Source organism: Microcebus murinus, chromosome 11 (genome assembly GCF_040939455.1).
Source record: "Microcebus murinus isolate Inina chromosome 11, M.murinus_Inina_mat1.0, whole genome shotgun sequence".
NCBI lineage: Eukaryota > Metazoa > Chordata > Mammalia > Primates > Cheirogaleidae > Microcebus > Microcebus murinus.
This window is the reverse complement of record NC_134114.1, coordinates 87,224,657-87,252,447: the sequence shown is the minus strand read 5'-3', so window position 1 is coordinate 87,252,447 and position 27,791 is coordinate 87,224,657. Positions and strand designations below refer to the sequence as shown.

Here is a 27,791-nt window from a genome sequence, read left to right as displayed (position 1 = left end):
CCTGGACATAGAGTTTGTGGGTTTTTTTGTTGTTTTTGCTTTCTTGTGGGAATGCTTTTTAACTACAACTTTAATTTCTTTAATAGATTTAGGGCTATTAATAGGTTATCTGTTTTTCCTTCAGTGAGTTTGTCTTTTAAGAATTTTTTTTAATTTCATTTCAATTGTTGATCTTACTGGCATAAAGTTATTGATAATCTTCCCTCATTAACTTTTTAATATCTGTAGAATGTCACTTCTCTCATTTCTGATATTGGTGTCTGATTTCCTTCCCTCCCTCCCTCCCTCCCTCCCTCCCTCCCTCCCTCCCTCCCTCCCTCCTTCCTTCCTTCCTTCCTTCCTTCCTTCCTTCCTTCCTTCCTTCCTTCCTTCCTTCCTTCCTCCCTCCCTCCCTCCCTCCCTCCCTCCCTCCCTCCCTCCCTCTTTCTTTCCTTATTCAGCCAGAAGTTTATTGATTTTGATCTTCCCCCAAAACTATTAATATCTTTTGGTTTTATTGACTGATTGTATTGTTTTTCTGTTTTCTATTTCTTTAATTTCTGGAAAAAAATAAGTACCATAATAAAACTATCACTAAAACTTTCACTCTGTAGCTAGTCACAAAGCTTAAGTTAGTAATCACAGCTGCTTTCTTCCATCAACATACCATGTTCCTCTTATCTTCTTCCAGAATTTTGATTTGATGGGATTCTTTATCTGATGAGGTGACCCAAGTCTTCATTTCTACAGAATTGAGCCCTTAGTGGGCCTGTCTTTATCGGGTTACTGCAGTGTTCAACTGACTAGGACTATTGGTACAAAGAGGGACTCCAGTGAATTTCCTAGTTTCCAGATATAGCCTTCTTGTTTCCATTGTATAACAGCAACACAGTTTTCCTTTGGCAGTTGGAATTAGTTGCCTTGGCAAGTCCGTTGACCACCTTTTCTGTTGGTTTAATTGCATGAGGAACCCTGAAAGGCTAGGGTCAGTCTCATCTCCTGAATCATCAGAACATGACTGTGTTTCCTGATGCAAGTGTTCTACTTTTGGACTCTTAATTTCTAAACCCTCCAAGCTGAACACTGGGAATGGAAAGCAAAATTTAGTCAAGTAGATTCCTAGGTATAATAGTGAAAGGAAACATTCCTCCTCCCACCCTCTCACACTACATATTGACTACTTATTAAATTAATATACCACATTCTATAGGACAGCACCCCAACTTCATGATGTTGTCTCCCAGATATCTCTGTAACTGAGCTTTCATTTTGTCATTTAACTGTTCTGTCAAGCCAGCTACTTCTAGAGGATGAAGCATGTGTTACAACCAGTGAATTCACTTCGTTTGCCATGAACTGCGTACCTGGTTGGAAGAAGTATTTCGTGGGATTCCTACACAATGGGTAAGAACCTCGGTAATGTCAAGAATATTAATGGTGGAAACACTGCATGCAGTGAATGCAAAGTCACACCCACAATGTGAACTATCCCTGTGAAGACAAAGTGCTACCTATTCTCTTATGGAAGTTGTCCATTGTAATCAAGATGCTACCAGGTCGCCAGGAGGTCCCATTGAGAATAATGCCATATTAGGGACCCAGTGTTGAAATATCACACTCTATGATGTTACCAGGTTGGACACTCAGCAATGGTGGTAGCCATATATCCTGGGTGAAGAAAAGACCATCTTTTTGAAACTCTATCTCTGTTGCGATGGCCACTTTGTTCATAGGCCCATCAACCCAGCCCTGGTTTGGCTGGCGAAAGTGACTGACATCCACAAGATAGTGCATCTTGTTCTCCTTATTATTGAGAGCCTCCAACACCTGGATGCCTCCTGTTAGGCACTTATGTGAGACATGAATATCTTCACACTCTAACCATTTCAAGAGCTATGTCATCTATAAGTCTCACCAACAGATCTTTTACTGTTTTTTTTTTTTTAATTTTGTTCTTTCCTAAAAGCTGGACAATCCATTAGACACTGCCTATGAGTCAGTATATTTATCAGCTACTCAGGCCCATCCCTCCTTTCTTGCACATGGATAACCAGATAAATAGCTATAAATTCTGCTCACCAGGAAGATCCTCCATCCCCATGATCAACACATGGATCTGAAATTGTCTTGCTTGTTTCTATGTCTGTCTCAGGTTAGACTATAAAATGTCCATGAGGACTGGGACCACATCTCTCTTGTTCACACTATATCCGTAATGCCTAGCATATGGAAGTCACTCTAAATATTTGTAGCATTAGTGATTGGTGCATTTTCTTGAAAATTTGGAGAGAAAATGTTAAGCAATTAAACTTACAACCAATTTAAAATATTTTAGTATAACGTGAATATATTATGAAGAACAATGCAAAATTTGGAGCAATTTCTGAGATAAAATGAAACAACTCAAGTATATTTGCCCTTGACACTAGTGACTTCAGCCTCATTTATGCATGTGACATGTGTAGTGAATAGGAAAATACATGTTTATCGAATCTATCATTGGCAGTATTTCAGTGAAAAAGTTTGAAAAGGACTGATTTGAAGGGTTGCCAGAGAAAAAGGAACAGGCATAGGAAACAAAAAGAAGAATTTTAACAAGCAGGATAAGCCTAAAGGCAAAGTAGAGTTGGTTGTCAACATCAAAGAAATAGAGTATTGGGAGACTATGGTGAACTTTGTCAGTTGCCAAAGAGAGACTCCCAGGAGAAATGAGGGCAACAAAAGTATCAGTTGGATTTAGTAACAAGGAGGCCACTGTCTACTCAAAGAGCTTGGATAGAATTGTTGGGAAGTGGAGTGAGGGAGAAATAAGTATCTGTGAATAATGAATTGTGTTGACATGGTGCTTATGGTATTTTTGACTATACAGTGGCATTTCACCAAGTCATTACTATCTGCTAGTGCTCAGCTTCAACGATCCATCCTATTGTTGGATGAGAGCAGATGAGGAGAAAATAACTCTTAGCCCTACCTGTCTTATGCTTCTGAGACCCAGGTGTGGACCTTCAACCCCAATTTACTATCCACATTCTCCTCTGAAGTTTGGTAACTTGGGTTCCACTCCTTTGGCAAGGAGTAGGGATTGCTTGAGAATTATTAAATAAAAGGAAAAGGGGAAGATTTCTGAACTGGACTCTAGAATTGGGAGCCTGAGGTAGCAATGGTAAGATCGGTTTTTTTGGCTTAGTAAGGCTTTTTATACTTCTTTTTCTTGGTTGATTTTTGTTCTCCATTAATATAAAGTGAGGTTCCGGTCTGTTTTGGTTGTGGAAAATGAACCCAAGAAAAGAAATCTTTCTCTGGGTGGCTTTTGGGGACAGGGGCTGATGTGGTCAAGGCGCCAAAAGGGTCAGGAAAAGTCAAGAGACCATCTTGGTGAACTGGGAGAGTCCCTGTACCTCTAAAAGGGTGGGGTTTGTTCGTATTGGAAGGAGCAGACACAGTGGGATCCCTTTTCCCATTTCTCTGGAACTCCAAGTCGGGGAACATTAAAAAAAAATATCAGCGCAGGGAGAGGCCACACTTGCCTCAGTGACAGTTCCCCTTCGCGATTTCCCCTACTCCGCCCTTCTTGACGGGCTTCCTCCTCCTGCCAAGAGTGATCCAGCGACGGTAAGCCCTGACTCGAAGCGGCCGGGCTGCCCCACCAGCCTCGCCGAGCCCGCAGCGGCGCGAGCGGCGAGCCCGCGGGCTGCGTGTCGGCGCGCTCCTGGGGCGCGGGGCTCCGCGGGCCGCGATTCCGCGCGTCCGGGCGCGGCCGTGGGGACGGGCTGCGCGGCCCGCCGCGAACCGCACGACCCTCCTCGCGGCGCCTTGGGCCGGTCGCCCGCGGACGGGCCCGCTCAGCGGGAGGAAGACGCAGCAAGCGCCGGCGGCAGGCAGGTACGGGCGGCCGCGCCGGGGGCAGGCAGGTACGGGCGGCCGCGCCGGGGGCAGGCAGGTACGGGCGGCCGGGCGCGGGGCAGGCAGGTACGGGCGGCCGGGCGCGGGGGCAGGCAGGTACGGGCGGCCGCGCCGGGGGCAGGCAGGTACGGGCGGCCACGCCGGGGGCAGGCAGGTACGGGCGGCCGGGCGCGGGGCAGGCAGGTACGGGCGGCCGGGCGCGGGGGCAGGCAGGTACGGGCGGCCGGGCGCGGGGCAGGCAGGTACGGGCGGCCGCGCCGGGGGCAGGCAGGTACGGGCGGCCGCGCCGGGGGCAGGCAGGTACGGGCGGCCGGGCGCGGGGGCAGGCAGGTACGGGCGGCCGCGCCGGGGGCAGGCAGGTACGGGCGGCCGGGCGCGGGGCAGGCAGGTACGGGCGGCCGGGCGCGGGGCGGTGGGCGCGGGCGCCGCTGCAGCCGGACGGTCTCTTGCCCGCCTCTGGAGGGAAAATCCACGCAACTCTCTGACTTTCTGTATGTTTCATTTTGACTGGAAAACCCATTTTTGAAAAAAACCTCAGAACCATAAGCAAATAGCCCAGCGACTTAAACGACTAAAAGGCTCTAGGCGAGCCTCACCTGGGCACACAGAGGCGCGAAGGTCTGGGTCTGGGTGTTCTTATTTGGGGGCTTCTTGTGCAAAGCTAATTTGGATGAAAATCATGTGGGCTGGCAGCTGTGAGCTAGTTTTCAGTGTTAGATTAATTAGGTCCTTTCCAGTTTTCCACAGCAGTAAACGTTTTTTAAAAAGAAAGTCAGACTTTAAAAATATGATTTTTACCTTTTAACGCTATAAGTGAAGTTAAGCGACTTCATTTTATATCTCATTCAAGTTAGAAAATAGATGAGCAGATATAGAATAATGACTTACCTAAATTTGAAGCAAAGTAAATGTTACTTGTATATCCAATTGATGGGACTTGAAGTATAAACCATGTTTATACTGTTGGATCCTCTGCACCTCATCTGCTGAGTCATTTGTTCCTCATGTTATTTTTAAAGTTTATTCATTTAACAAATATCTACTGTTAAATCGCTTGTCTTTAATCCCCTGCTGGACCCCACATCCCAGTCTAGGTCCCACCACACTTCTTTGCTCTCTTTTATTAAAAACACAACAAAACAAACTCTTTGAAAGATTTGCCTCTAACTCTCTATTTTCACTTCCATTTCCTCCTATCCCCTCTCATCTCAGACTTTCTGTCCCTGTTACCCCCTACATGCTCTCAGTATCACCATCTTAAAAAATCCAGTGCCCAGTTCTCATCTTTCCTGACCCTCAGTAGCATTTGACACAGTTGATCACTCCCTCCTCCTTCGTATTCATACTTCTTCACTGATACTCACTAATCCTCTTCTTCTCTAGCATACTTTCCTCTTCACTTGGCTTCCAGGTCACCACATTCTCCTGCATTTCCTTCCGCTTCCTTGGTGTCTCCAGGCTACATGTTAGGATACCACAGGGCTCAGCTCTTGGCCAGATTCTTTCTCTAGCCATACTTTCTCCCAAGGGAATTTCTACCCCAAGCCATATTCCATGGGTATAAATCACATCTGTAAGTTGATGGCTTCCAAATGTTTGTCTCTAGCTTTACTTCTCTTCTGAGCTCCAGATGTGTACATCCAGCTGGTTACTCAACATCTCCACTTGGAAGTCTGATAGGCATTCACATTTCTTATGTACAGAGTTACTGATACCAGACCCACCTAGTCCTCCCTTCTGCTTCCTCCCCAGCTGCCTTCCTGTCTCAGTAAACCTTACTGCCATTCAAGAAGTCTGAAACTTCAAGAAATCACTCTTGACTCCTCTTTTTAGCTCAGACCCCCACATCCAAGTATCCAGCACACTCTGTTGACTCTACCTTGAAAAGATAGCTCAGGTCTGCTCACATTTCCCTCCCTCTCTAAAGTAAGCCTAGATGACTGTAAAGTCCCTGCTTCTGCCCTTCCTCCTCCAGTCTTTTTTGCACTGAAGTGATATTTGTTTTAGACATAATCAGAACTTTCACTTCCCTTCAAAACCTCCCGGTGGTTTCTCATCAGAATCATAAAAACCAAACTCTTACAATGGCTTTAAAGCCCCGTGTGATCCAGCTCCTGACTACTTCTCTGATCTCATGCCCTTAACTTCCCTCTTGCCCACTGCACTGTCGTGACACTCATCTTGCTGCTGTTCCCTTTGCCTGCAGTGGGCCTCCGCTACCGTGTCGGAGTGCACTCCCTCACTTGCCAGTTAATGTGCTGTCTCAGGGGTTTCTGTCCTGTGTAACAAGATCCTTTTTGCTCCTGGCCCTGTGGGATGGGTTGCTCTTAGATACTGAGTGTTACTTTAGCATTCCATGAAGTTTATGGCACCTTTAAAACATTGTGGGTTGCTAGCGCTCTCTAGTATTAAAAATGCTCAACCATCTTTCTCTCTCTTGACCTTCATTTTGATAAGATAGAGAATTTTCCTTTAAATTACGTATTTTCATAATATCTCTTCCTGGTTTGGAGAAGCCTTTTAATATCAGTTTTCATTTTTAAATATAGAAAATGAAAGAAAAATATCCAGTTTACTGGAAAGAATGTGCAGTAATATTGGGGGAGGGCAACATTTTGCTTCAATAGAAAGCAACAGTCTCTGATTTGGAGACTTTTTGAATGGTACCAGTAGCAAGTAGTTTTAATGGGAATAAGAAAAATAAAGGAGCTTGTTCAGAGAATATTATACAAGTTTTTAAGTTCTGCAGTGACTAAACCAATATCAGAATTGTAAAGATTTTATATAAATTCAGTCTTCTTTTTAAAATATGTGATAATGGAAATGAAAAATAATTACTTTCATTTTTATTAAAAGTTGTTGGGGACTAAAAGACCATTTAATTTATAATCTTTATTTCCCATTTTTAACCCCAAGGAACTGTTTCTGTTATCAATAATATAAGTACTGCCCTCCCCTCTTTTAAAAGAAAAGAAGAAAATTCTTTCTCATTTCTGAGTTGAGATTTAAGATATTTGAATAAATATGTACAATCTAAGATTAAATAAAGAATAAGTAGATTTGGAATATGAAACAGAGAAGATGAGAATAGGTGGGTTAAGGGGAAGCCAGGAGTGAAGTTAATGTCAAAACACCTGCCATGGCTGGGTGCAGTGGCTCACGCCTGTAATCCTAGCACTCTGGGAGGCCAAGTCGCGCAGATAGTTTGAGCTCAGGAGTTCAAGACCAGCCTGAGCAAGAGCGAGACTCCGTCTGTACTAAAAATAGAAAGAAATTAATTGGCCAACTAAAAATATATAGAAAAAATTAGCCGGGTGTGGTGGCACATGCCTGTAGTCCCAGCTACTTAGGAGGCTGACAGGAGAGGATCGCTTGAGCCCAGGAGTTTGAGGTTGCTGTGAGCTAGGCTGATGGCACGGCATTCTAGCCTAGGCAACATGGTGAGACTCTGTCTCAAACAAACAAACAAAAACACCTGCCATAAGCTTCTGTCTACTGACCAGAGAGCACTCGTTAACCTGAAGCTTCTCAGCAACCGAGTGGAGAGACAGGGTCCACAGGATGAAAAAGCAGATGGCCAGGTAAAGATCAGTGTGTATATTTTTGTTTTTCTTCTAATAGAAGCATTTTTAAAGTAATTAAACATATGCTTGTTTAAGAATGTGCTTTAGGTACTATGGAGATGAATGTTCTGTCCTCAACTGTTTATAATTAAGTAGAATATTGGAGAAGCCCAATTTGGTTTAGGGTTAGGGAACTCGTGCTCTTGGAAAATCTCCACCTAAATAAAAAACAGATGAAATAGTATTAAACCTGGAGATGGGCTGAACTCATTTGGAATGTGTGTATATGCATATAAGGAAGATACTATTTGGACATCAAGTTAACATAACCTGTATTTAAAAATACAAAACCTATAATATAACTTTTATTAACTAAGAAACCATTTCTTTGCAGATTTTGTAATCATTGTAGAAAAAGGTATATATTTGTGTGTGTGTGTATATATGTGTATGTGAGGAACATATATATGTTCTTCACATAAATATGAACAAAGAATACATATATGTATGTATATGTGCATATATATATACATATATATATACATATATATATATATATATAATTTTCTCATACTGTCCCCAGAGAATCAGTTGGGCCTTGAAAAAAATAAATTTGAACTGTGTGAGTCCAGTCATATATGGATTTTTTTCAACCAGATTTGGATTGAAAATACAGTAGTCTTAGGATGAGGAAACTGTCACATAGGGAGGGCCAACTTTTGGTATAGACAGGTTCCGCCTCCTGTGGGTCATGAGCATGCACAGATTTTGGTATGCGGGGATCCTGGAACCAATTCCTGCATATACTTGAGGGATGACTGTGTTTCTTTCCAATCTATTTTCTCTGTATTTTGTTTCATAAAGCTGAGATCATTTTGCATATGTTATTTTGTGGTCTGCTTTTTTCTATTTCATTAGATTTCATTTCATTTTCATGACATGAGAAAAATGCTTCATATATCATTAAAATTACTCATAACATTCATAAACATTTTAATGGTTTACTAAGATTCAATCATATGAATAATAGGGCATAGTTGTATTGCCATCTCCCAATTTTTGGACTTTTTGATTATTTACCTCCAGTAGAGTTTTGGCTAGCCTGTGACACTGTGTACAAGATCTCTTATGATAAGAAAATATAGTCAGATAACTCATACTTCAAATTTGCAATAAAATGTCTTCATAGATCCCGTGGAGGAGAAAGCTGAACTAGTTTGAAAAACTGGGAAAAAAAAAAAAAAAGGAGACCTACCAACCTAAATAACAAAGTCTCTCTAAAAGCAAGTTACTTTTATTTGGGAATAGGCTTTGCAAGGGGAATACATGTGCCATAGTAAACTATGTACTCAGGGAAATAAAGGAAAACAAATGTTTATAAAGGAAAAATGAGGAGGATTATGTAATTGTTTTGAAATAATTATCCTTGGCTACCAGGATCAATAGCATGGGTGGTGCCAGTTTGATGTTAGACAGGAAGTTGCTGGACAAATGTCCTGGCAGAAGTATTTTTTGTGTAAGGGTACGATGGCCCTTGTGGTTTTTGTAGAAGCTACTTTGATAGTTTTTATTTTCAGGCATTTGTGCATGAGAGCCCTCGCTTCATGGCCTTCCCTGGCTCTATGTGTCAGGGTTTTGACACAAATGACTCCATTTTGGTTCTGACAATGTTCACAGACCCATGAAGACCCATGTGCAGGGAGCTGGAGCAGCAAAGAGGAGAGAAGTGTGAGACGAGGTGGAGCTGAAGGAGCCGGGCCATGCAGGGCATTATTCATCATATTAAGAAAAGACTTGTTGATTCAAAGCACAGTGGGAAGCCACTGCGGGGTTGAAAATCGGAGCAATTTGATCAGATGTATGTGTATTAAAAGATCATCCTGGTTACTGAGTGGAGAATGGATTAGACTGGCCAAGAGTAAGAGATCAAGAGCAGTAGCCAGGGTAGAGATGTTGATCTAGAGTGAACATGTGGTAGAGAGGGGAAGTGGAACAATTTGAGATGTATTTTGGAGTGGAATACATAGGACTTGTTGATCGCTCTGAAGTGCAGGTGTAGGGGAGGAAGAGGGAGGTATCAAGGATACCCCCAGGTTTTCGGTCATAACCAGACAAATGATAGTGCCATTTATTGTGATGAAGAAGTCTGGGAGAATGAGGAGGAAGCTACCTCCCAGGTCAGCAAGGACGACAAGAGTGTTGTGTTTACATATTGTGTTGTATTTATATATTGCAAGAGATACAAACAGGATATTATGGGTGTACAGAGGAGGAGTAAGTAATTCCACTTGGAGATAAAACAAAATGTGATCCTTGAGCAGTGTCTTGAAACATAAAAGGAACTATCCATGTAGATGGGTAGGGAAGGATAAATTTGAAGCAGGTAGAACATGGAGGCAAGACGTGACATTTTAGGAGATTGCTGGATATTGGAGCTCTGATGAGTAATGTGGTACAAGCAGATATTATAGATAAAAGCAGAGATTGGATCATAGAAGGCCTGGAATGTTATTCTAATAAAATGGAATTTTTTTCTTAAAGGTATAGGGTATTATCAAGGGGATCTTTAGGTAAGAGAAAAATAAGATCAATTTTCCATTGTAAAAAGACCCTTCTAGAGATAACATAGAGAGAAAGAGATTGGATGCAATGAGACCAGTTGGATATTATGAGAATTTAAATAATCTAAAGAGGAATAATATAGGTCTTAAACTAAAGTGTCAGTAGGGATGTGGAGAGAATGGGAAAGATTTGAGAAAAAAGTAAGAGACAGAAATATTGGCAGGACTTTGGCCAGGTGCGGTGGCTCACACCTGTAATCCTAGCACTCTGGAAGGTAGAGGCGGGAGGATCGATACCAGCCTGAGCAAGAGTGAGGCTCCATCTCTACCAAAACCAGAAAATATTAGCCAGGTGTGGTAGTGCACATCTATAGTGCCAGCTACTTGCGAGGCTGAGGCAGGAGGATCCCTTGAGCCCAGGAGTTTGAGGTTGCTGTGAGCTAGGCTGATGCCATGGCCCTCTAGCCCGGGCAACAGAATGAGACTGAGTCTCAGGAAAAAAAGAAAAGAAATATTAGCAGGACTTAAAGATTAGTCAGGTGGAGTTCTAGGGAGGGTTGGTTTGAATGGGGGTGGGAGGAAAGAATGTGACAATGATTTCCAGGTTGCTGTCTTGGTAGGTAGCTAGGATATTACTGTCTTTGACTGAGACCTGGGATATCTGAGGCAGAGAAGATTGAGGAAGAAAGATTGATTGACTGATTGATCCATACATGTGTCCATCTATCTGTCCATCTCTCCTATACTTGTTTAATACCTATTGTCGGCCAGATACTAGTGGCTTGACCTAGTAAGCAAGCTGTGATCAGCAGAGGGAGGAACTGTTTTAAGCCCAGTTTTGTGTCTGTCACTTGTATTTGTTCTTATTGCCCAGCCTCCATTGGGCTAGTCATGACTAGCCATGTCAGACTAGTGTGCAGAGCCAGAGGTGCTACCGTGTTTCCCCGAAAATAAGACAGGGTCTTATATTTATTTTTCCTCAAGAAGACCCTAGGGCTTATTTTCAGGGGATGTGTTATTTTTTTAAGTATGGTACAACAATCTACATTTATTCAAATATAGGTAAGTCGTCGTCTTCTGGAACATCATCATAACTCTCCAAAGCCCGAATTCCATCCTGAATTTCTTGCTCCTCTATTTCCTTTAGAACCACGGGCCCCAATCTCTCATGTCGAGCAATAGAGCTCTCATGGGGCAGATGAGAAGGGCTGCTCGTCTTCTTTACCATTCTGTGACGAAATGCATGGGTTGTGTAGATACCTGCGTAGCCACGCCCATCACTAGGTCTTGTTTTCAGGGTAAGGCTTATATTGCACAAATGCTTAGAAATTCTGCTAGGGCTTATTTTATGGGTATGTCTTATTTTCGGGGAAACACGGTACAAACCTAGACAAAGGAATACCTTTTGGAAACAGGAGTACTAACTGAATTGGATCTGTATCCATCATCTCAAATGGAGATGAGTTTATCTATCTTTGAAAAATCTCCTAAACTCATGATATTTCTTCAGCCATTATTCCAGTTTACAAAATTGTTAGTCCTCCCAGGCCACAGGGGTATGTGTGATGCTTCCTTAATGCCAAAGGATTTCACCAATTCCTAATTGGCTGCTGATCTTTCTATCCTCTCTTTCATTGATCATTTCCTGAAGGCACTTTTAGCCAAAAACGACTATCATTTTTTTTTCTAACAAGTCCAGCCATTATTATTTGTACTGAGTCATTATGCATGAAAACTGTTTGCTAGAAAACAAAATTTTGGCGCACAGTAAAAACACCTTGTCAAGCTGCCATTCAGACTGAGGAAAGCTCAGTAAATTGAACAATTCGGTGTTTATTGGCCTACAGCCAGTGATAGAATTTAGTCTCCTGAACTAACTGATCCACAAGAGAAAAATATATAGCTCAGCTATTTGGTATTGTGTGGATTTAAACACATGCATATATATATTTAAAGTTATTAAAAAATCTAAGATAAATAGTGCCTTCATGAATTGGTATTATATAGGAAAGCATGTAACTGTGTATGTACGTGTGTGCATATATGTAAATGTATGTATACATACATAAACTTTTAAGCAAGCATAGGTAAAGACACACCTATATTCAATGTAATTTTAACACAGAATTTGGATCATACCGTAAGTATTGTTATGTATTTTAATCTGAACATATTTCTAAAAGATAAGACTATGTTTGTCTTATAATTGTCACATTCATTCATTAAAAAGATATTTCATGAATGCTGGCTATATGGTAGGCTTTGGGGATACAGCAGTGAACAAGATAGATTTGGTCCTTGTTCTGATAGAGTTTATGGTCCAGTAGGAAAGATGAGAAACTAAGCAGATAACTATATACATAATTAATTAATTGCAGTTGTAATTAGTACCATGAAGGAAAGATACAAGGTCCTAAGCTTTGATAGGTCCCATAACTCTAACCTTTGTAATACAAGCTCTGCTATCTAAGAATGAAAAGGATAAGTACTGGTTTACTTTATAAATAAGTACCAACAAATAGTATTTTATAATTAATCCTTTTATGTGGCCTGGACCTTTTCTGTTCTTGTAGATTCCCTGCAATCCCCCAAAGAAGAAAATTAACAAATGACAGCTGGTCTCGAGAATTCTACACATCCTATTCCTGAAAATATTTGTTACCCTAATTGGGATTTTAAATATTTTCAGTGTCTAAGATGTCTAACAATAGTCCACATGTTCCTCAACTGCATGGCACAGATCTGTTCTGTGCCCTGGCAGCTTGGCACAGCTTGGCACTCCTGTACTATAGTTCAGGGATCAGAAAACTTTTTCTGTAAAGGGCCAGATAGTAAATATTGTAGGCTTTGTGGGTCGTATGGTTTCTGCTGCAGCTACTCAACTGTGCCTTTGTAACATGAAATTAGCCGTAGACGATACATAAATGAATGCTCATAGCTGTCTTCCAATAAAACTTTAAGGAAACGAGTGGTAACTATGTTTTATGGCTAACCCCTGCTGTAGTTCCTTGCCCTGTATTTGGATGTTGTATTAATCACACTTTAGTTGTAGACAACAGAATCTACTCTAGCTAGCTTAAGTCAAAAGATAGGTATAACAGGGTATTATAAGATTTACGATATTATTGGGAAAGTTGAAGAGCTGCACTCTAGGTTGAGTTCCTACAAACACCTCTCAAAGTCACATAGTAGACTTGGTCTACTGGACCTGGAACTTTTGCCACACTTGGAAGCCTCCTACCAAATTGGGAAGGGGTCAGCTCCTGAATCACACTCACTGTGTTAGGATCCTAACCAGCAAAATGGGTGTCTCGTGCTCTGCCTCCCTCCATATTTAACTCAGACATGTAAGTACATTATGGAACTTAAATTACATCTGGAACCCTAGCTTCAAGGAAGTCTGGGAAATACAGTTTTTAGTACAGGAAATACAAGAAGATACACTAAAAGGAGATTGGAGTAAGTTTCTGATGAGAAAATCCCCTGTGTCTGCTACAGAATACACCCTTGGCTACTTAACACCCATACCCCCCCTTCTTTTCCAAACCTAAACTTCCAGATAACAATAGTTACTAATATTAATATAATGGTGTGCTCTCTCCCAATATAATGCAACTGTTCCTCGTTTAAACAAAAGTGCACTCACCTTCTCTCCAAAAGGTGAAACCCAAAGTTCCATCGGTCACCTCATCATCTGTAGCATTCATCACAGATGTTATCCTGTGACCTAGCACACTGAGGAGTTAAGTGGCCTCTTTCATTCCTGGGACAGCGGGAGAGAGAGAGAGAGAGAGAGCTTGCCCAATGAGCAAGAAGGTAAGAGCTTAATTCTAGGAAGCACCTACACATATTTTTTTACCCTTGTTGCTAAGCACCCCACGTATCTCTTCTCTTAATGAAAAATTCTCCTGGCCCTATGTTCATTTGTGAGTGTTGGCCTCTCCTTTCCTTCTTAGCCAAACCATTCCTTTCTCCATGTCTTCACTTCCTGTCGACTCTGCAGCACACTGCAGTCTGGCTTTGGTGACTGCTACCATCCCTCCGCAACTGCTCCAATGAACTTTGAAGTGCTAAATGCAGTGGACATTGACTTCTTGGCAGCCCCGGGGGCTGACCCTGCCTGAAGCACTCTCCTCCCTTGGCTTCCAGATCCCATTCTGGGTCTGATTTTCCTGCTGCCCCTGTGACACTTTTCGCTCTCCATTATGGACCCCTTACCCTTCAGGCATTGGTTCTGTCTTTAGCTCTTTCTCCTCTGCTTTCTTTACCTATTCTTAACTATTTTGTCACTCATGTGAATTAAGCAAGCACCAAACTTTTATCCCCAATCCTAAGCGCCAGACCTACATGTCCAAGTGCCTAGTGGGCAGCTCCTCTTGTAGGTAGGTCATGGGCACCCCAAGCTCCATAGGTCCCACAGCAGACCAATTGTTCACCGCCACCCACTTCATTCCACTTATATTGTTTGTCTCAGTGAATGGCTCAACCACCCACAAGTTATACAAGGCACAAGCTTGGGAGGCATCCCCAACTTCCCTCTCTGTCACTCCCCACTGCCTCCTACATGTTTTGTCTCCACTATCCCTTCATCAGTTCAGGGCTCTGCTTTCTCACCTAGATTATTGCAACAGCCTCTTAACTGATTCTTCTCCCAGTCTAGGATCTTCTAGTCATATAGCCTAGTCTCTTTACTATGACTATTTTAACCCAAAACAAGTCAGATCATATCACCCTCCTCCTTAACACCTACCAGGGACTGTCTATCTGCCAACATGATCAAAGCCAAAGTCCTCAGCATAATATATTAGGTCCATTATGCTCTTTTAATCCTGTTTACCTTTCCATCCTTATCTCTTACTATCCCACCCCTTCTACCCACTCCACACATGGACTTGACCCATGTAAATGTTTAGGGCAAAATGATCCTAACATACAGCACTTTGCCCTGTGGTATCTCAGTGTTTTGGCAAATGCTGCTCCCACTGCCTGGAAAACATCTACCTTTCTCCATCTTGCTAGTGGGAAGTGTTCCCTGCTGCCAGTGGCCCTCCTGACTGCTTTTGTGGCACCTGATATTTTGAATAAAGCACTAGCACAGTGAGTCCTAATTACCTAATTATCTTGGCTTCACATTTCTAAAACCTAGCAGGCCTTGGTACAGAGTAAGTTTCCAACAAAACTTATTTATTAATAACAATAAACATTATTTGAACAAGTGAAGAAATCTTGATTTTACATATATTTGCCACAAGATGGTGCTGTTCAGATAAGAAAGAAAAAGGCTCTCTAAGGCTGAAGGATTTAGGTATTAGATGCTGTAATCTTAAATGTGTTAAATTTTTAACATTGCTAGATTCATCAGTCATTTTTCATTCCTCATCCTACTAGACTAGTCATGAGCATTTGAAGTCAATGAAGCGTCCCTTTTTCTTAGCTGTGTTCTTCCTTAGCATCTGGGGTACCACACTCTTCTCATTTTCCTCCAACCTTCCTGACCAGTCGTTTCCTGCCTCCATTGCTGGTCCATCCTGTTCTTGACCTCCATAATGTTGGAGTGCCCTAGGGCTCAGCCTTTGGACCACTTCCTTTTTCTATCTATACTCCCTTAAAAACCTTTAGGTTTCAGTTACACTCTATACAAAGATAAATGCCAAATAGACATCTCTTGGCTAGACCTATCCCCCAAACTCCAGATTCAATGCCTACTCAACATCAGCAGCAAAACCTCTCAGTTCTGTTTTCAAAATATATCCCAAATCCAGCCACTTCTCACCCTGGTCCAAGCTATCATTTTTCTACTGGGTTTCTGCAACAGACTCCTCATTGGGGTTGCTGCTTCCACCCTTGAGTCCCTTCCTTCTCTTCTCAATGCAACAGCCAGGGTGATCCTATGACAACTAGTCAGATCATGTCACCCCTCTGCTCAAAACCTTCTCCTGGCTTCTCTCCTTTATCTCCTATGCTACTAGTTGCTCTCAGGAGCCCCAGTGCGCCCCCTGCCGCCCATTGTGCCTCAGACACCTCTGACACTCCAGTCTCTCCGGACCTGTGTGCCTGGGATTCTCTGCCCAAGGGCTCTTCCTCCTGAGAGCTGCATGGATTACTCCCTCCCTTCATTGATATCTTTATTCAAATGTCTTTTCTTATTCCCTAACAAGCTTATTTAAAAACAAACAAAATTTTCATCCAGTAGTTCTTATTAACATTTTCTGCCTTATTTTTTCCAGAACACTTAATACCTCCTCATATACTATATAAGTGTGTATACATATATAATTATTATATACTATATAATATATATTATATATATATATTATTTTCTGTTTTCTATCCCCTTCACCAGAGTTTAAGCTCCATGAAGGCAAGTATATTTTTCTGTTGTGTGTTCAGAAAAATACCTGAAGTTCTACTGAACTTCAGCTTCTAGAACTTTGTAGATGATCAATAAATATTGAATGAATGAATTCCGATGGTGCCTTTTTAGTACTATTTATCAACTAGATGCTTTTCTTTCACTCCTAAGAAAAATAGGCTACCTTTTTAGGGCCTTGCTTGTATTTTTTAGATCTAACCTCAGCATGTATTCAAATTATAAAACCTCACTCAGTGGAATTGATATATATGATGGAACAAAGTGTCAGTGCGAGAGCATCTAAATTTTGGAATTCAGGAGAACCACAGTATTGCACAGCTATGTAAGTAACATGGATTTTAGAAATAAAGGACAAATTATTCCTCAACAATGTCATACAAAAAATGAATGCCACAAATGAGAGAAGTGCCTTCTAAGCAATTCTAAAGGAATGCTATCTATTGCTATATATCAGTTTGGATATTAAAATAAATGGAATCATGAAATATGTACTCTTTTTTTTTGGTCTGGCTTCCTTTATACGACATAATTATTTTGAGACTTATCCATATCATTGCATATATTAATTAGTTCATTCTTTTTTATTGCTAAGTAATATTCCATGATATGAATATACCGCAATTTTTTCTCCATTCACCTCTTTTTTTTTTTTTTTTTTTTTTGAGACAGAGTCTCACTTTGTTGCCCAGGCTAGAGTGAGTGCTGTGGTGTCAGCCTAGCTCACAGCAACCTCAAACTCCTGGGCTCAAGCGATCCTCCTGCCTCAGCCTCCCGAGTAGCTGGGACTACAGGTATGTGCCACCATGCCCGGCTAATTTTTTCTATATATATTAGTTGGCCAATTAATTTCTTTCTATTTATAGTAGAGACAGGGTCTCGCTCTTGCTCAGGCTGGTTTTGAACTCCTGACCTTGAGCAATCCGCCCACCTCAGCCTCCCAGAGAGCTAGGATTACAGGTGTGAGCCATCACGCCGGCCTCCATTCACCTCTTAATGGACATTTTTTTGGTCCTCTTTATTCTCTGTAAACTGGCAATTATATATAAATACTTGACTAGAGTCAGATTAACATTTTTGGCAAGAATACTCCATGTATTACACTGCATATATGTATCAAATTACATCAGGAGGCATAAATGTCTAGTTGTGCCAGCAGCACTTAGACTGATCATCTGAGTTAGGATGGTGAATCATTATATCTTGAATCTTTTTGTTACATTCATTGAATTTTCTATTTCAGGTGCGTCAGTTTCCATTACATTTGGTTACTTTTTATCGTCATAGCTATATCTTTTCCAAATTCCTTTATTTTTATTGTCTTTTTTTTCTTTCTATATTCTGGGATTTTTCTCAAGCCTTTCCATCATGTTTATTTGATTTGGCTTTGAGTCATATTTATTCCTTTCTTTGTTGTTTCTATTTTTTTCTAATAATGTTTGGAACCTTGATTTGTGTCCAGTCTCCTTTTTTATCTAATTCCGTTATCTTATCTCATCTTTGATATTTTTGTTTCATTGATTATATATTCTCTTTAGTGTCTCATAGGGGAATGTCAATCAAAGTGTTTGCCCATTATAATTTAAGAAGCATGCACCAGAACATAAACCATGCTACTTCCTTCACTGAGAGTGTCTTGCTATAAAAAAAAAAAAAAAAAAGTCAGCTGAACTAAATAGCATTCTTACTGATATAGTTGATTGACATCCTGGCACAATCTGCTTATCTTTTCACAGACTGGTAACAGTCCAGAGACTTGCAGTGTGTTCATGGACTATACATTGAGTATCACTATCTTAGAACATAAACATTTGTTATATAAATTTTTCTTTAGCTTCTTTGATATGTATTTAATAATAAAAATAGTTGCTAACATTTATTTAAGCACTTACTATGTGCAAGGCACTAAGCCCTTTTGATCTTCATAAAAACCCTAACGGTAGGTACTATAATTTTTTACAGATGTTGAAATCAAAGTATAAACATATTGAGTAACTCATACAAAGTCACACAGTTGTTTATAGCAGGACTGGAATTTATACTCAGGTAGTCTGTTCCAGAGCACATAGTCTCAATGAAAATGGAATTTGCCTTTTGTATGCTATGACTCTTATAATTCTTCTATATTTCCTATAATATTTTTGCATACTTGAAGTAGCACATTTGCCATGGTGTTCTTTTCACTCCTCTCCTATTTAATGTTGGGAATTCTGTTGGGGGTCCTCTTTTGCTTAGATATAAAGTACATAAATTCTGGACTCTCCTTCTTATCTCAGACCTATTGATCTTCCTTTCAGAACTTCAGTTCAAGGGCTTTATCATGATTAGTTATGATTTTCCACATTTCTATTGCCTGAAGGGATGGGTGTGATTAGCTCTGTTGGGCCTTGGTCAATAGTAATTGGCAGCTTTGGTCTTACCTGTTTTCTGGGGCAAGGAATGGAGTTGGGGTGTTATTCTATCAAGTTAAAACCAAAAATAAAATGGCTCAGCCCTACAGAGGACAATTTGACCAAGTCTATCACTATTGTCTTTTTTCATAGAAATCCCATTTGGGGGAATTATTCTACAGATAAACTTGCACACATGTGCAATGACTTTTGTACAAAGTTATTCATTGCAGCATTGTTTGTAATAGTACACTGGAAACAACTTACATATCCAAGAACAGGTAATGATTATGATATATTGACATGCGGGAAGATTATGTAGTTGTAAATAAGAGGAAGTTCTCCATATGCTAATATGGAAAACTTTGAAGATATAATATTAAGGGGAAAAGCAATGTATATCAATGTTTATCTATTTATTGCTGTTTGGCATATATATGGCATATGTGTGTGTGTATATATATGAATGATGATACTTTTTTTGAAAAAAGGGAAGCAAAGTAAGAATATATATTCATAAAGAAGCAGTGGAAGTATATAGGAGAAACTAATAAAATTGGTCACCAGTAGGAGGCTGTGGGGGTAAGTAACAGGATGGATGGGGATGAGGGTAGGAGTGAGACTTTTCAGTATAAACCTTCCCAAAGTCATTATGTATTTCAACCACTACATTTTATGGAAAAGGAAAGGAAAGATGTACATACATACCCACTTTAATTTCTGTGAACAGCAAGTGATCTCATGTGCCTCTCCTGGCTGCCACCCCCACTGTCCTCCCATTTAGCTTTGGTGCAGGAGGTGAAACCTAAATGTTTTAAGCCTGTGCTAACTGTCGCCATGGAGGAGGAGGACTTCACAGGAGGCTTTCTGGGATTCTTTTGCCAACCTTCCCCCGACATCCTTCAGCATTCCATGCCTTTCTTCTGTTCTAGTGGAGCCCTGTTTACTGGTGCAGTGAACTGGCACACACAGTGAGCACAGTCCTGTCCTCTGACTTCCTCCCAGCCCCGAGAACCACAGTGACGAGTCCTGGCCATCTCCCCAGGTCTGAATCACCGTGGCGGCGAGAGCAGCACATGGCTTTCCGCATCTTTTTCCCTCGGCCGTTTCCTTACTTCCTCTCTCCAAATTAGGAGGCTACAGTGAAGTTTTCCAGACGTTGTCGCTAACCTCCTTTCAGTGGGTAAGGCTGCTTGGAAGTTGGAACAGCACATCATAGATTCCTGAAGGCTTTTGTTCTTTTTTTTACTGATTGGTATTTAAGAAAAATTAAGTTAAAGTTGTAATTCTTTTTGTTTGTTTGTTTTTTGTTTATTTTTATTTCAAAAGATTTTGTGATCTGGCTTGACACACCATTTTAACCTAGAAGTTTCTGATCCTCTTCAAGAATATCTGTTAAATAGTCCTCTATGAGTATCTGTTGAATATTCCTTCAGGTGTACTTGTCTGCACCAGCTGTTGATTAAGATAATGATGTTAATTGGTATCACAAAACTATTTCAATGATAAGTGTAGATCATTTTAATCGACACAGTAAATAGATGCCTCCAAATGGTCTAACAATTGTTTTCTTATGCAGCGGAAGCTTCTTTCTGCAACTTTGCCTAGTAAAACTCTTTTGCATAATGCAATAACAAAAGTCAGCTGTGACTCTTAACCAATGAAGAGTCCAAATTAATTTGGTTTTGTTATTTTGGATGTGTGTATGTCATATTTTAGAGTTAGAATAACTTTTGGTAACTAGCACACTATACCATGGAGCCAGAACCTAAAGTGCAGACAGTGAATGACAGGGTCAGCAATTTCTTCACTAGGTGGAGACAGCCGCAAACCTTTTTATTCCTTATGTACATTAGAATGAAATTTTCTATGTGTTTTTCCTTATCTTTTCTTCCTATTACAGTTTTTACCACTTTTGTTGCATGATTTCTTCTAAACCTGAATTCTTTAGGCATACATAGCCATGTTACTTTTACCATTATGAATGCAATTATAATTTCTCCTTGAACTCTGGTCTTTGCTCATAAACAATAAATAAAAATGCTCTAGATTATAGCCTGTGGACCATATTTTAAAATATGAAACCTATATTTATCTATTCTAAATTTTCTGTCTTTTGATAAAGATTCCCCCTTGAAACTTCCTAGTTGGGGGTGTATTATTAGCAACAATGCCAACATTTTTTGAAGAGTTTTTTTTTTTTTTTTTTTTGACACAGAAACCACCTAGAATGATCTTCCAGTGGCCAAAAGTACAATTTTAAGCAAAGTAATGAGAATAACACTGAATAAAATAGGAAATCATGAGTCTATACAGATACAAATAAATTGAAAGTTTGATGGGAAACAAGGTAGTATTTTGAAACTACATTCAGACAAAATAATTATAAACATATAGAGTAACTTCACGGTTGGGAAGTCTGGCAGATACTACCGTAATCAGTGATTTAAGTAGTACCATCAGAAATGGGACAAATTGAAATTATTAATCCATGATAGGATGCAGTAAGAACACATCATCACTTCTATAACTTTCCTAAAACATTTCCAAAGACATATAACTTGAATCTAATCATGAAGACGTATCAGACAAAATTCAAAATAAGGGATGTTCTATAAAACTGGTTTGTAATATGCAAAAGTGCCAAGCTGAAGCTGAGAAAAAAATGAGATCTTGTTCCCCACTGAAGTAGACTAAAGACCCCTGACATTTAAAGGAAAGATATGATTAACTGGATTGTCTTGCTACAAAGAACATTATTGGGACAATCAGGTCAATATGAATGGAGTGAAGGTCTGAGGATTAGATAGTAGTAACATGACAATGTAAATTTCCTAATATTAATGGTTGCATTGTAGTTATGTAAGAGACTGTCCTCCTTTGAAACAAATACACACTAAAGTACTAAGAGGCAATTAACAGGGCATCAGGCCAACTTACAAAATGGTTCAGGAAAAAAGAAACTCTGTGAAATTTAAATTTTGTTTCAAGAATTTAAAAGGGCATAAGCAGGATGAAATGAAATTTCAATAGACAATTCCTACTTAAGATCAGAATGATACCATCGACTTTCAATCAGTGACTTATTTTGATTTCTGCTGCTAACAAAACTATATTCACTTAGCTGCTCCTCTTTTATATTAATCCCTTCGTATAGTTACGTATTTAAGTCTTTTTCAATTTTTTAACATAAAGTAATGCCTCAAGGAATAATATTCTAATTAAGAAATTTTCATTAACTTCAAAATGATATTACTCAAAATACATTTGTGGGCTTTTGTCCTTTTTTTTAAGAGACAGGGTCTTGCTCTGTCACCTAGGCTGTAGTGCAGGATCAGGGCTCACTGTGGCCCCCGACTCCTGGGCTCAAGCAATCTTCCCAACTCAGCCTCCCAAACAGCTGGCACTACAGGCATACACCACCACTCCTGGGTAAATTCTCTTCTTTTTTGTAGAGATGAGGTCACATTATGTTGTGCAGGCTGTTCTCAAACTCCTGGCCTCAAGTGATTCTCCTACCTTAGCCTCCCAAAGTGCTAGGATTACAGGCATGAACCACCATACCCGGCTTTTTCCTTTCTTAATAATTTTTTCAGTACTATAATTTTCCTGTGTGAATTAGTATACTTAGACAAAGGGGTACACAATTCCTATTTAGAAAATTTTATTGAACATCACACTTAAGAAAAACTTAATATTACCTGAAGGCACCCTTTCATTTCACATGATCTACCCTAATGTTTTTTATATTAAAAATATGGTTAAATATGAAATTAGTAAAATGCAGCATATAAAACTTCATGCTGAGCAAAAACAAGTCCAAAAAAGTTCCCATACATCCATAGAATAATTCCAACAGGACATGTTTCCTATGTAAATCATACCTGAATGCAATTTTTAGAACCATTTTAAAATATATTTTGCAATTTGTTAACTGTAGGCATCCACATTTTTCTTCCACCACATAAATCTGTTCCTTTGATTAAGTTGGCAATATCTGCTAGGATCCACAGAATGCAGCAAAACAAACAACAAAAAAACAACCCAGTGGTTATTTCTCAAGATTTGAGAAATCTGGTCCACCTTTAGTGTAGTTTCCTGAGATTTCTGCTCCACTGAAGTCAAAACCAGGATTTTCTTTCTGGACTCTCTCTAATGTAAGCTTTCTCTGCATTTGGTCTTGGACCCAAGGATCAGCTGCATATTCAGATTCTAGAAGAGAAGTCCAACAATTTGCTGCATCTCTCTTTGTCTTTGTAAGAACAATACGAACCATTTTTCTATCCTCCAAAGTCCATGTTCCCTCATCAGCTATTGTAGAATCAAAGAGTTTGCCCTTGAGGATCTCGCGGCCACCCACCGCCAGCGCCACGTGCCTGCTCTGCAGGCCACACTGGATATCCTGGGCGCGAGTGCCTGGTGGCACCTGAACTTCAATGAACACCTCCTCCAGGGTCTGGTACCACTGGCCCCACGGGGTCCCGCACGGAACCACCCCACTGCGCTCCTCAAATGGGGCAGACAGAATCCAATCGCTTCCCGGCTGCAGCCGCACCAAGCCAGCCGAGCGCAGGCGCGGAGTCCTCTGAAGAGTTTTTTAAATTATATTCACATGGAATACTTTTCTTCCATACTTGATCTAATTCTTCCACTCTGAATTTAGACTTTTTTAAAGCAGAAGAATGAGCCTAGACTGTACTCATTCTTTGTTGGTATCATGGGAGAAAATCTCAAGTCATTGTTTCTAGACTTCACTTACAAACCAGGATGTTAACTTTCCCTTGGCAAATAAATATATTTTCTTTAGTATTTCCAGGATTAGTTGAAAAAAGATATCCCTTATTTTTCATACATCCTTATTTAATTTTTTCTCTATTAGCTTCACCATCATAGCAGTACCTGACCCCAAACAAACAAAAGCTCTGAATCAGAGTCTCCTGGACATCATATCATTTGACATTTCAGATCTTCTGTTTATGCTGGGTCAGTAAAGATGCTGCCAGACATCTTCAGGATATATGTGTTCTATTTTGTATTTGTGTTTGATACAGAAGTAAATTTATATTTAATATTTAAATATTCTGTTCCTTTAGGTTTTCCTGTTTCTAGTCTACACTGTAATTTGATAATGGAGAAACTGGATTTAAATTCCATATGGATAAAATGGCATGTTACCTTTTCACTAAAACACCAAAGTAATTTATCTTAATCTGGAGGTCTATAGTGCTAACGTAATACCACTTAAAATTTCTAAATGTCTCCTTTTCTATAGAACTGGACCTTCTGTTTAACTTACCCTTGACTGCCTGTGGTAGCCCTTGTGAAGCTCACAAAAGACTAGTAGTTTATTTCCCCAATTATCTGTTTGTCATTTACTTCTTAGGACCTGTATATTAAAATCTTTTTGAGCTTCCCAGGTTGAATGAAAGCTTGTATTTTTAATATTTTGATTAAATTTACAAGATTCTGCTTTGTTATTTGTTTTTTTTTTTCAGATTGAAAAGAAATGCTGAGAAATACATAAAGCTTTCCTCTTCTGCCTCGGCTATTTACAATGGGTATCGGGAAGTCTAAAATAGATTCCTGCCCTCTTTCTCTCTCTTGGGGTAAAAGCCACAGCGTGGATACAAGTCAAGGACATTATGAGTCAGCTTCCAAGAACTCTGAGGACATCTCCCTGTGTGATGTTGCTGAGCGTGGCAAGACGACAGAGGAGCCCCCAGGGGAGCAGGAGGGAGCTGAGGGAGAGGCAGAGACGCCTGAAGAAGACGATGAAGAAGAGGAGGTGTTCCTCAAATTTGTGATTCTGCATGCTGACGATGACACGGATGAAGCCCTCAGAGTCCAGAATGTGCTGCAAAACGACTTTGGTATCAAACCAGGAATAATCTTTGCTGAGATGCCCTGTGGCAGACAGCATTTACAGAATTTAGACGATGCTGTCAATGGGTCTGCATGGACAATCTTATTACTGACTGAAAACTTTTTGAGAGATACCTGGTGTAACTTCCAGTTCTACACGTCCCTAATGAACTCCGTTAACAGGCGGCACAAGTACAACTCGGTTATACCCATGCGGCCCCTGAACAATCCCCTCCCCCGGGAAAGGACTCCCTTTGCTCTCCAAACCATCAATGCCTTAGAGGAAGAAAGTCGTGGCTTTCCTACACAAGTAGAAAGAATTTTTCAGGAGTCTGTGTATAAGACACAGCAAACTATATGGAAAGAGACAAGAAATGTGGTACAAAGACAATTTCTTGCTTGAGATGAAACATATAATGCATGGCCGGCTCCTGTTTCACCAACCAAATGGTTGATCCTCATTTGAGAAAGCAATTTCTAAGAAATGCATAAATGAAAGAGAGCCTTATCCTTCTAGAGAGCTACAGAGCACAAGAAAGGCAAATCTCTGCAGGACAATCTATAGAATTGTGGCACTTTTTGATGTTTCAATAAACTCAAGATTGTCAGAGTTTCAAGAACTTTTCCCTCGTGATTTTCCTAGTTCATGGAAGGAACTCTCAAAGGAATTCTCAATTCATAGGAATTCTCAATTCATATTCCTTGTATTGAACCTCAAATGAAAACTTGTATGACAGACAATTTAAAAATGTGACACTTTTATTCTCTGAATTTTTTTTCTCAAATGACATGCAGAAGAAATGGCCCCAAGAGACCTGACTAGACTCTCTCATGAGGTAACTCTCATGAATGTTGCAATAGAACATTCTGGGTGCTGTCACCCAGAGACATGAACTGCTAGAATAGAACATTTTGAATGCTGAGTGCTGATGCATATAAAATCAGAAATAGATGTGAGATGGCGGAGCTTTTTAAAAGAATCCAGTCAAATGTGTTTTCCTTTCTGCTGAAATTTGCATATTTGGAGTCATTTCCCGCCACCGATTCACAGCCCATTTGATAGTGTGGTTGTTGGGGACTCCGTGGAGCCGTGTGGAGGTGTCCCCTGGGGCCTGAAGCGCTCTGTGCTAGTCAGTGTCTGTAACCGGGGCTTTCTTTGCAGAACTTAGAAGGTGTTTGATTGTGTGCGGATTGGCCAGATGTTCTCCTTTAAAATCGGTGACCTCTCTTGTGACATCCTTTTAAAAAGTTATCCTCACATGCAATGCTCTACTCGGGAAATATTTCTCATCCAGGTGTTCACAGTAGCCTGGCTGTGTGTGTGTAGGCGTGTGTGTGTTGTGGGCTGTTTTTAAAGACCTGGGATAGAAGTAGGAGATATATTTTGTCACCTCCTCTTCTAGTGTGCCACGCTCATAACAAGCAGGACAGGTCTCGGACTGACCAATTTCTTTCCCTCACAGCCCTTCTGCCGGCTGAGACTGGGCAGCATCTCCAGGTGCAGACGGGGGATGGAGTGGAGAATGAGGCACGTCATGTTGTAATGAGAAAACACTTTCAGGGGTCACAAGACCTGGTTCTAGTCCAATCTCTGCCACCGAAAATGCCCACAGTCAAGCCATTTACCCTCCTTTATCTGTGAAATGAAAGGGTTGGATGGATGGATCTCTAAAGGCCTTTGTCTTCTCCCAGGATGTGAAAAACTAGGAACCAGAAAAGGGAATAAGAAAAAAGTTAAAAGTTTATAATGTGATATATAGTAGTCGCAGAAGGCTTTTATATATGCCTACAATGAAAGGATGTATTTGAATATTGACAGCATAATTGATTCCTAATGCTGCCATTACACTTTTAAAGTCATAGAAAAGAATTATTATCCATACTTAGGTTTTTTTAAAAAATACATTTTTTATAGGGACCCTTGAGTGACAACATTTTCCCAACTTCTTTTTCTTCTTATCCCCACTTCTCTGTATCCCCTACTGGTACTAAGGTCTGCTCACATCTTTTTGCAGTTCACCCCTTCATAGCCATGAACCAAAATGTTCTATGAAGAACATGTAAGTCAGTCAAGCCTCCTACTCTATTAGTACTTATTGGAGGAGGAGATTGTTTTCATTCCATAGTGACATTTTCTGGACCTTAATGTCTGTATAGTAGCTTACTACTCACTTTTTCAGTTTTAATAAGTATTCATTTCTTTGCCATAATGCTTCCTGTATCTCAAATTTTATATGCTAATAAAACATTAACTTCCCATCCTTCATGCCTGCCAAACTTGGACAATTGATGCTAAATGGTACTTTTAAAATAAATGTTCTTATTCTTTACCCTTGACTAAACTTGATTATTTCCAACTCCAGTGAAGATTGTGGAAAAGTGTCTTGAAAAGAAGCATCAATTTGTTCTCCTCCATAGAGCACCAGGCACAATGTATCACCCAATTTGAAGTTCAATACTGTTTTTTATGATGAAGAAAAATTTGTTAGGTACTAACTGTACATGTTGAAATTAATAATTGTAATAAGGGATTATCAAAATAGATAAACTGAGGATAAAAAGAGGTAAAGGTATGGGCTTAGTCATGTGTTTATATGTGTACATATATGCACGTATAGAGATATAGACATACACATAGGAAGATTCTGGAAATTTCTCCACATGCTGGGGTGCTTCCATCTTATGTACTCTAGGGGCCTTATTGCCCATCCTGGAGCTTCACATGGACGAGTCTGAGTTGTACTTTATGTATCAGTTAGGAAATCCCCATGCCACATCGCCTAAACCATAAGGTAAAGTTGTTAATGAGAGGTCCCCCCCAAGGTATGGTGGCTCAAAGGTATCATTAAAAACCTAGGTTCTTGCATATGCTGGAATATTATTCAGTCTTGAAAAGGAATAAAATTCTGATACATGCGACAACATAAATGAACCTCGAAAACAGTATGCTGAGTCAACTAAGCCAGACACAAAAGGAAGAGTATTGTATGATTCTACATATATGAGGCAAATTCATAGAGACAGAAAGAATAAAGGTTACCAGGGGCCGGCAGGAGGGACGAATAGGGAGTTAATGTTTAATGGGTGCAGAGTTTCTGTTTGGGTGATGAAAGAGTTCTGGAAATGGGTTAGCAGCAATGGTGCACCACACTGTGAATATACT

The 27,791-nt window shown here is 40.2% G+C and overlaps 1 protein-coding gene and 1 pseudogene across 8 annotated transcripts; one reads left to right on the top strand and one right to left on the bottom strand.

The window, feature by feature from the left end:
* The first annotated feature begins 516 nt into the window (after window positions 1-516).
* Window positions 517-26,958, top strand: TICAM2 (TIR domain containing adaptor molecule 2). Of its 8 annotated transcripts, XM_076008284.1 has the most exons (5): window positions 517-3,861; window positions 13,667-13,822; window positions 16,572-16,701; window positions 18,920-19,047; window positions 24,262-26,958. In XM_076008284.1, the coding sequence occupies exon 5, from the start codon at window positions 24,321-24,323 to the stop codon at window positions 25,029-25,031; it is 711 nt and encodes a 236-aa protein (XP_075864399.1). In that variant the 5' UTR covers window positions 517-3,861; window positions 13,667-13,822; window positions 16,572-16,701; window positions 18,920-19,047; window positions 24,262-24,320; the 3' UTR covers window positions 25,032-26,958. The 8 variants fall into 8 exon arrangements, with proteins under 8 accessions (XP_075864399.1, XP_075864400.1, XP_075864402.1 ...); XM_076008285.1 differs by lacking the exon at window positions 18,920-19,047; XM_076008286.1 differs by lacking the exons at window positions 517-3,861; window positions 13,667-13,822 and adding an exon at window positions 4,268-4,373.
* LOC105870865 (nudC domain-containing protein 2 pseudogene) lies at window positions 22,661-23,654 on the bottom strand (annotated as a pseudogene).
* Window positions 26,959-27,791: the final 833 nt, after the last annotated feature.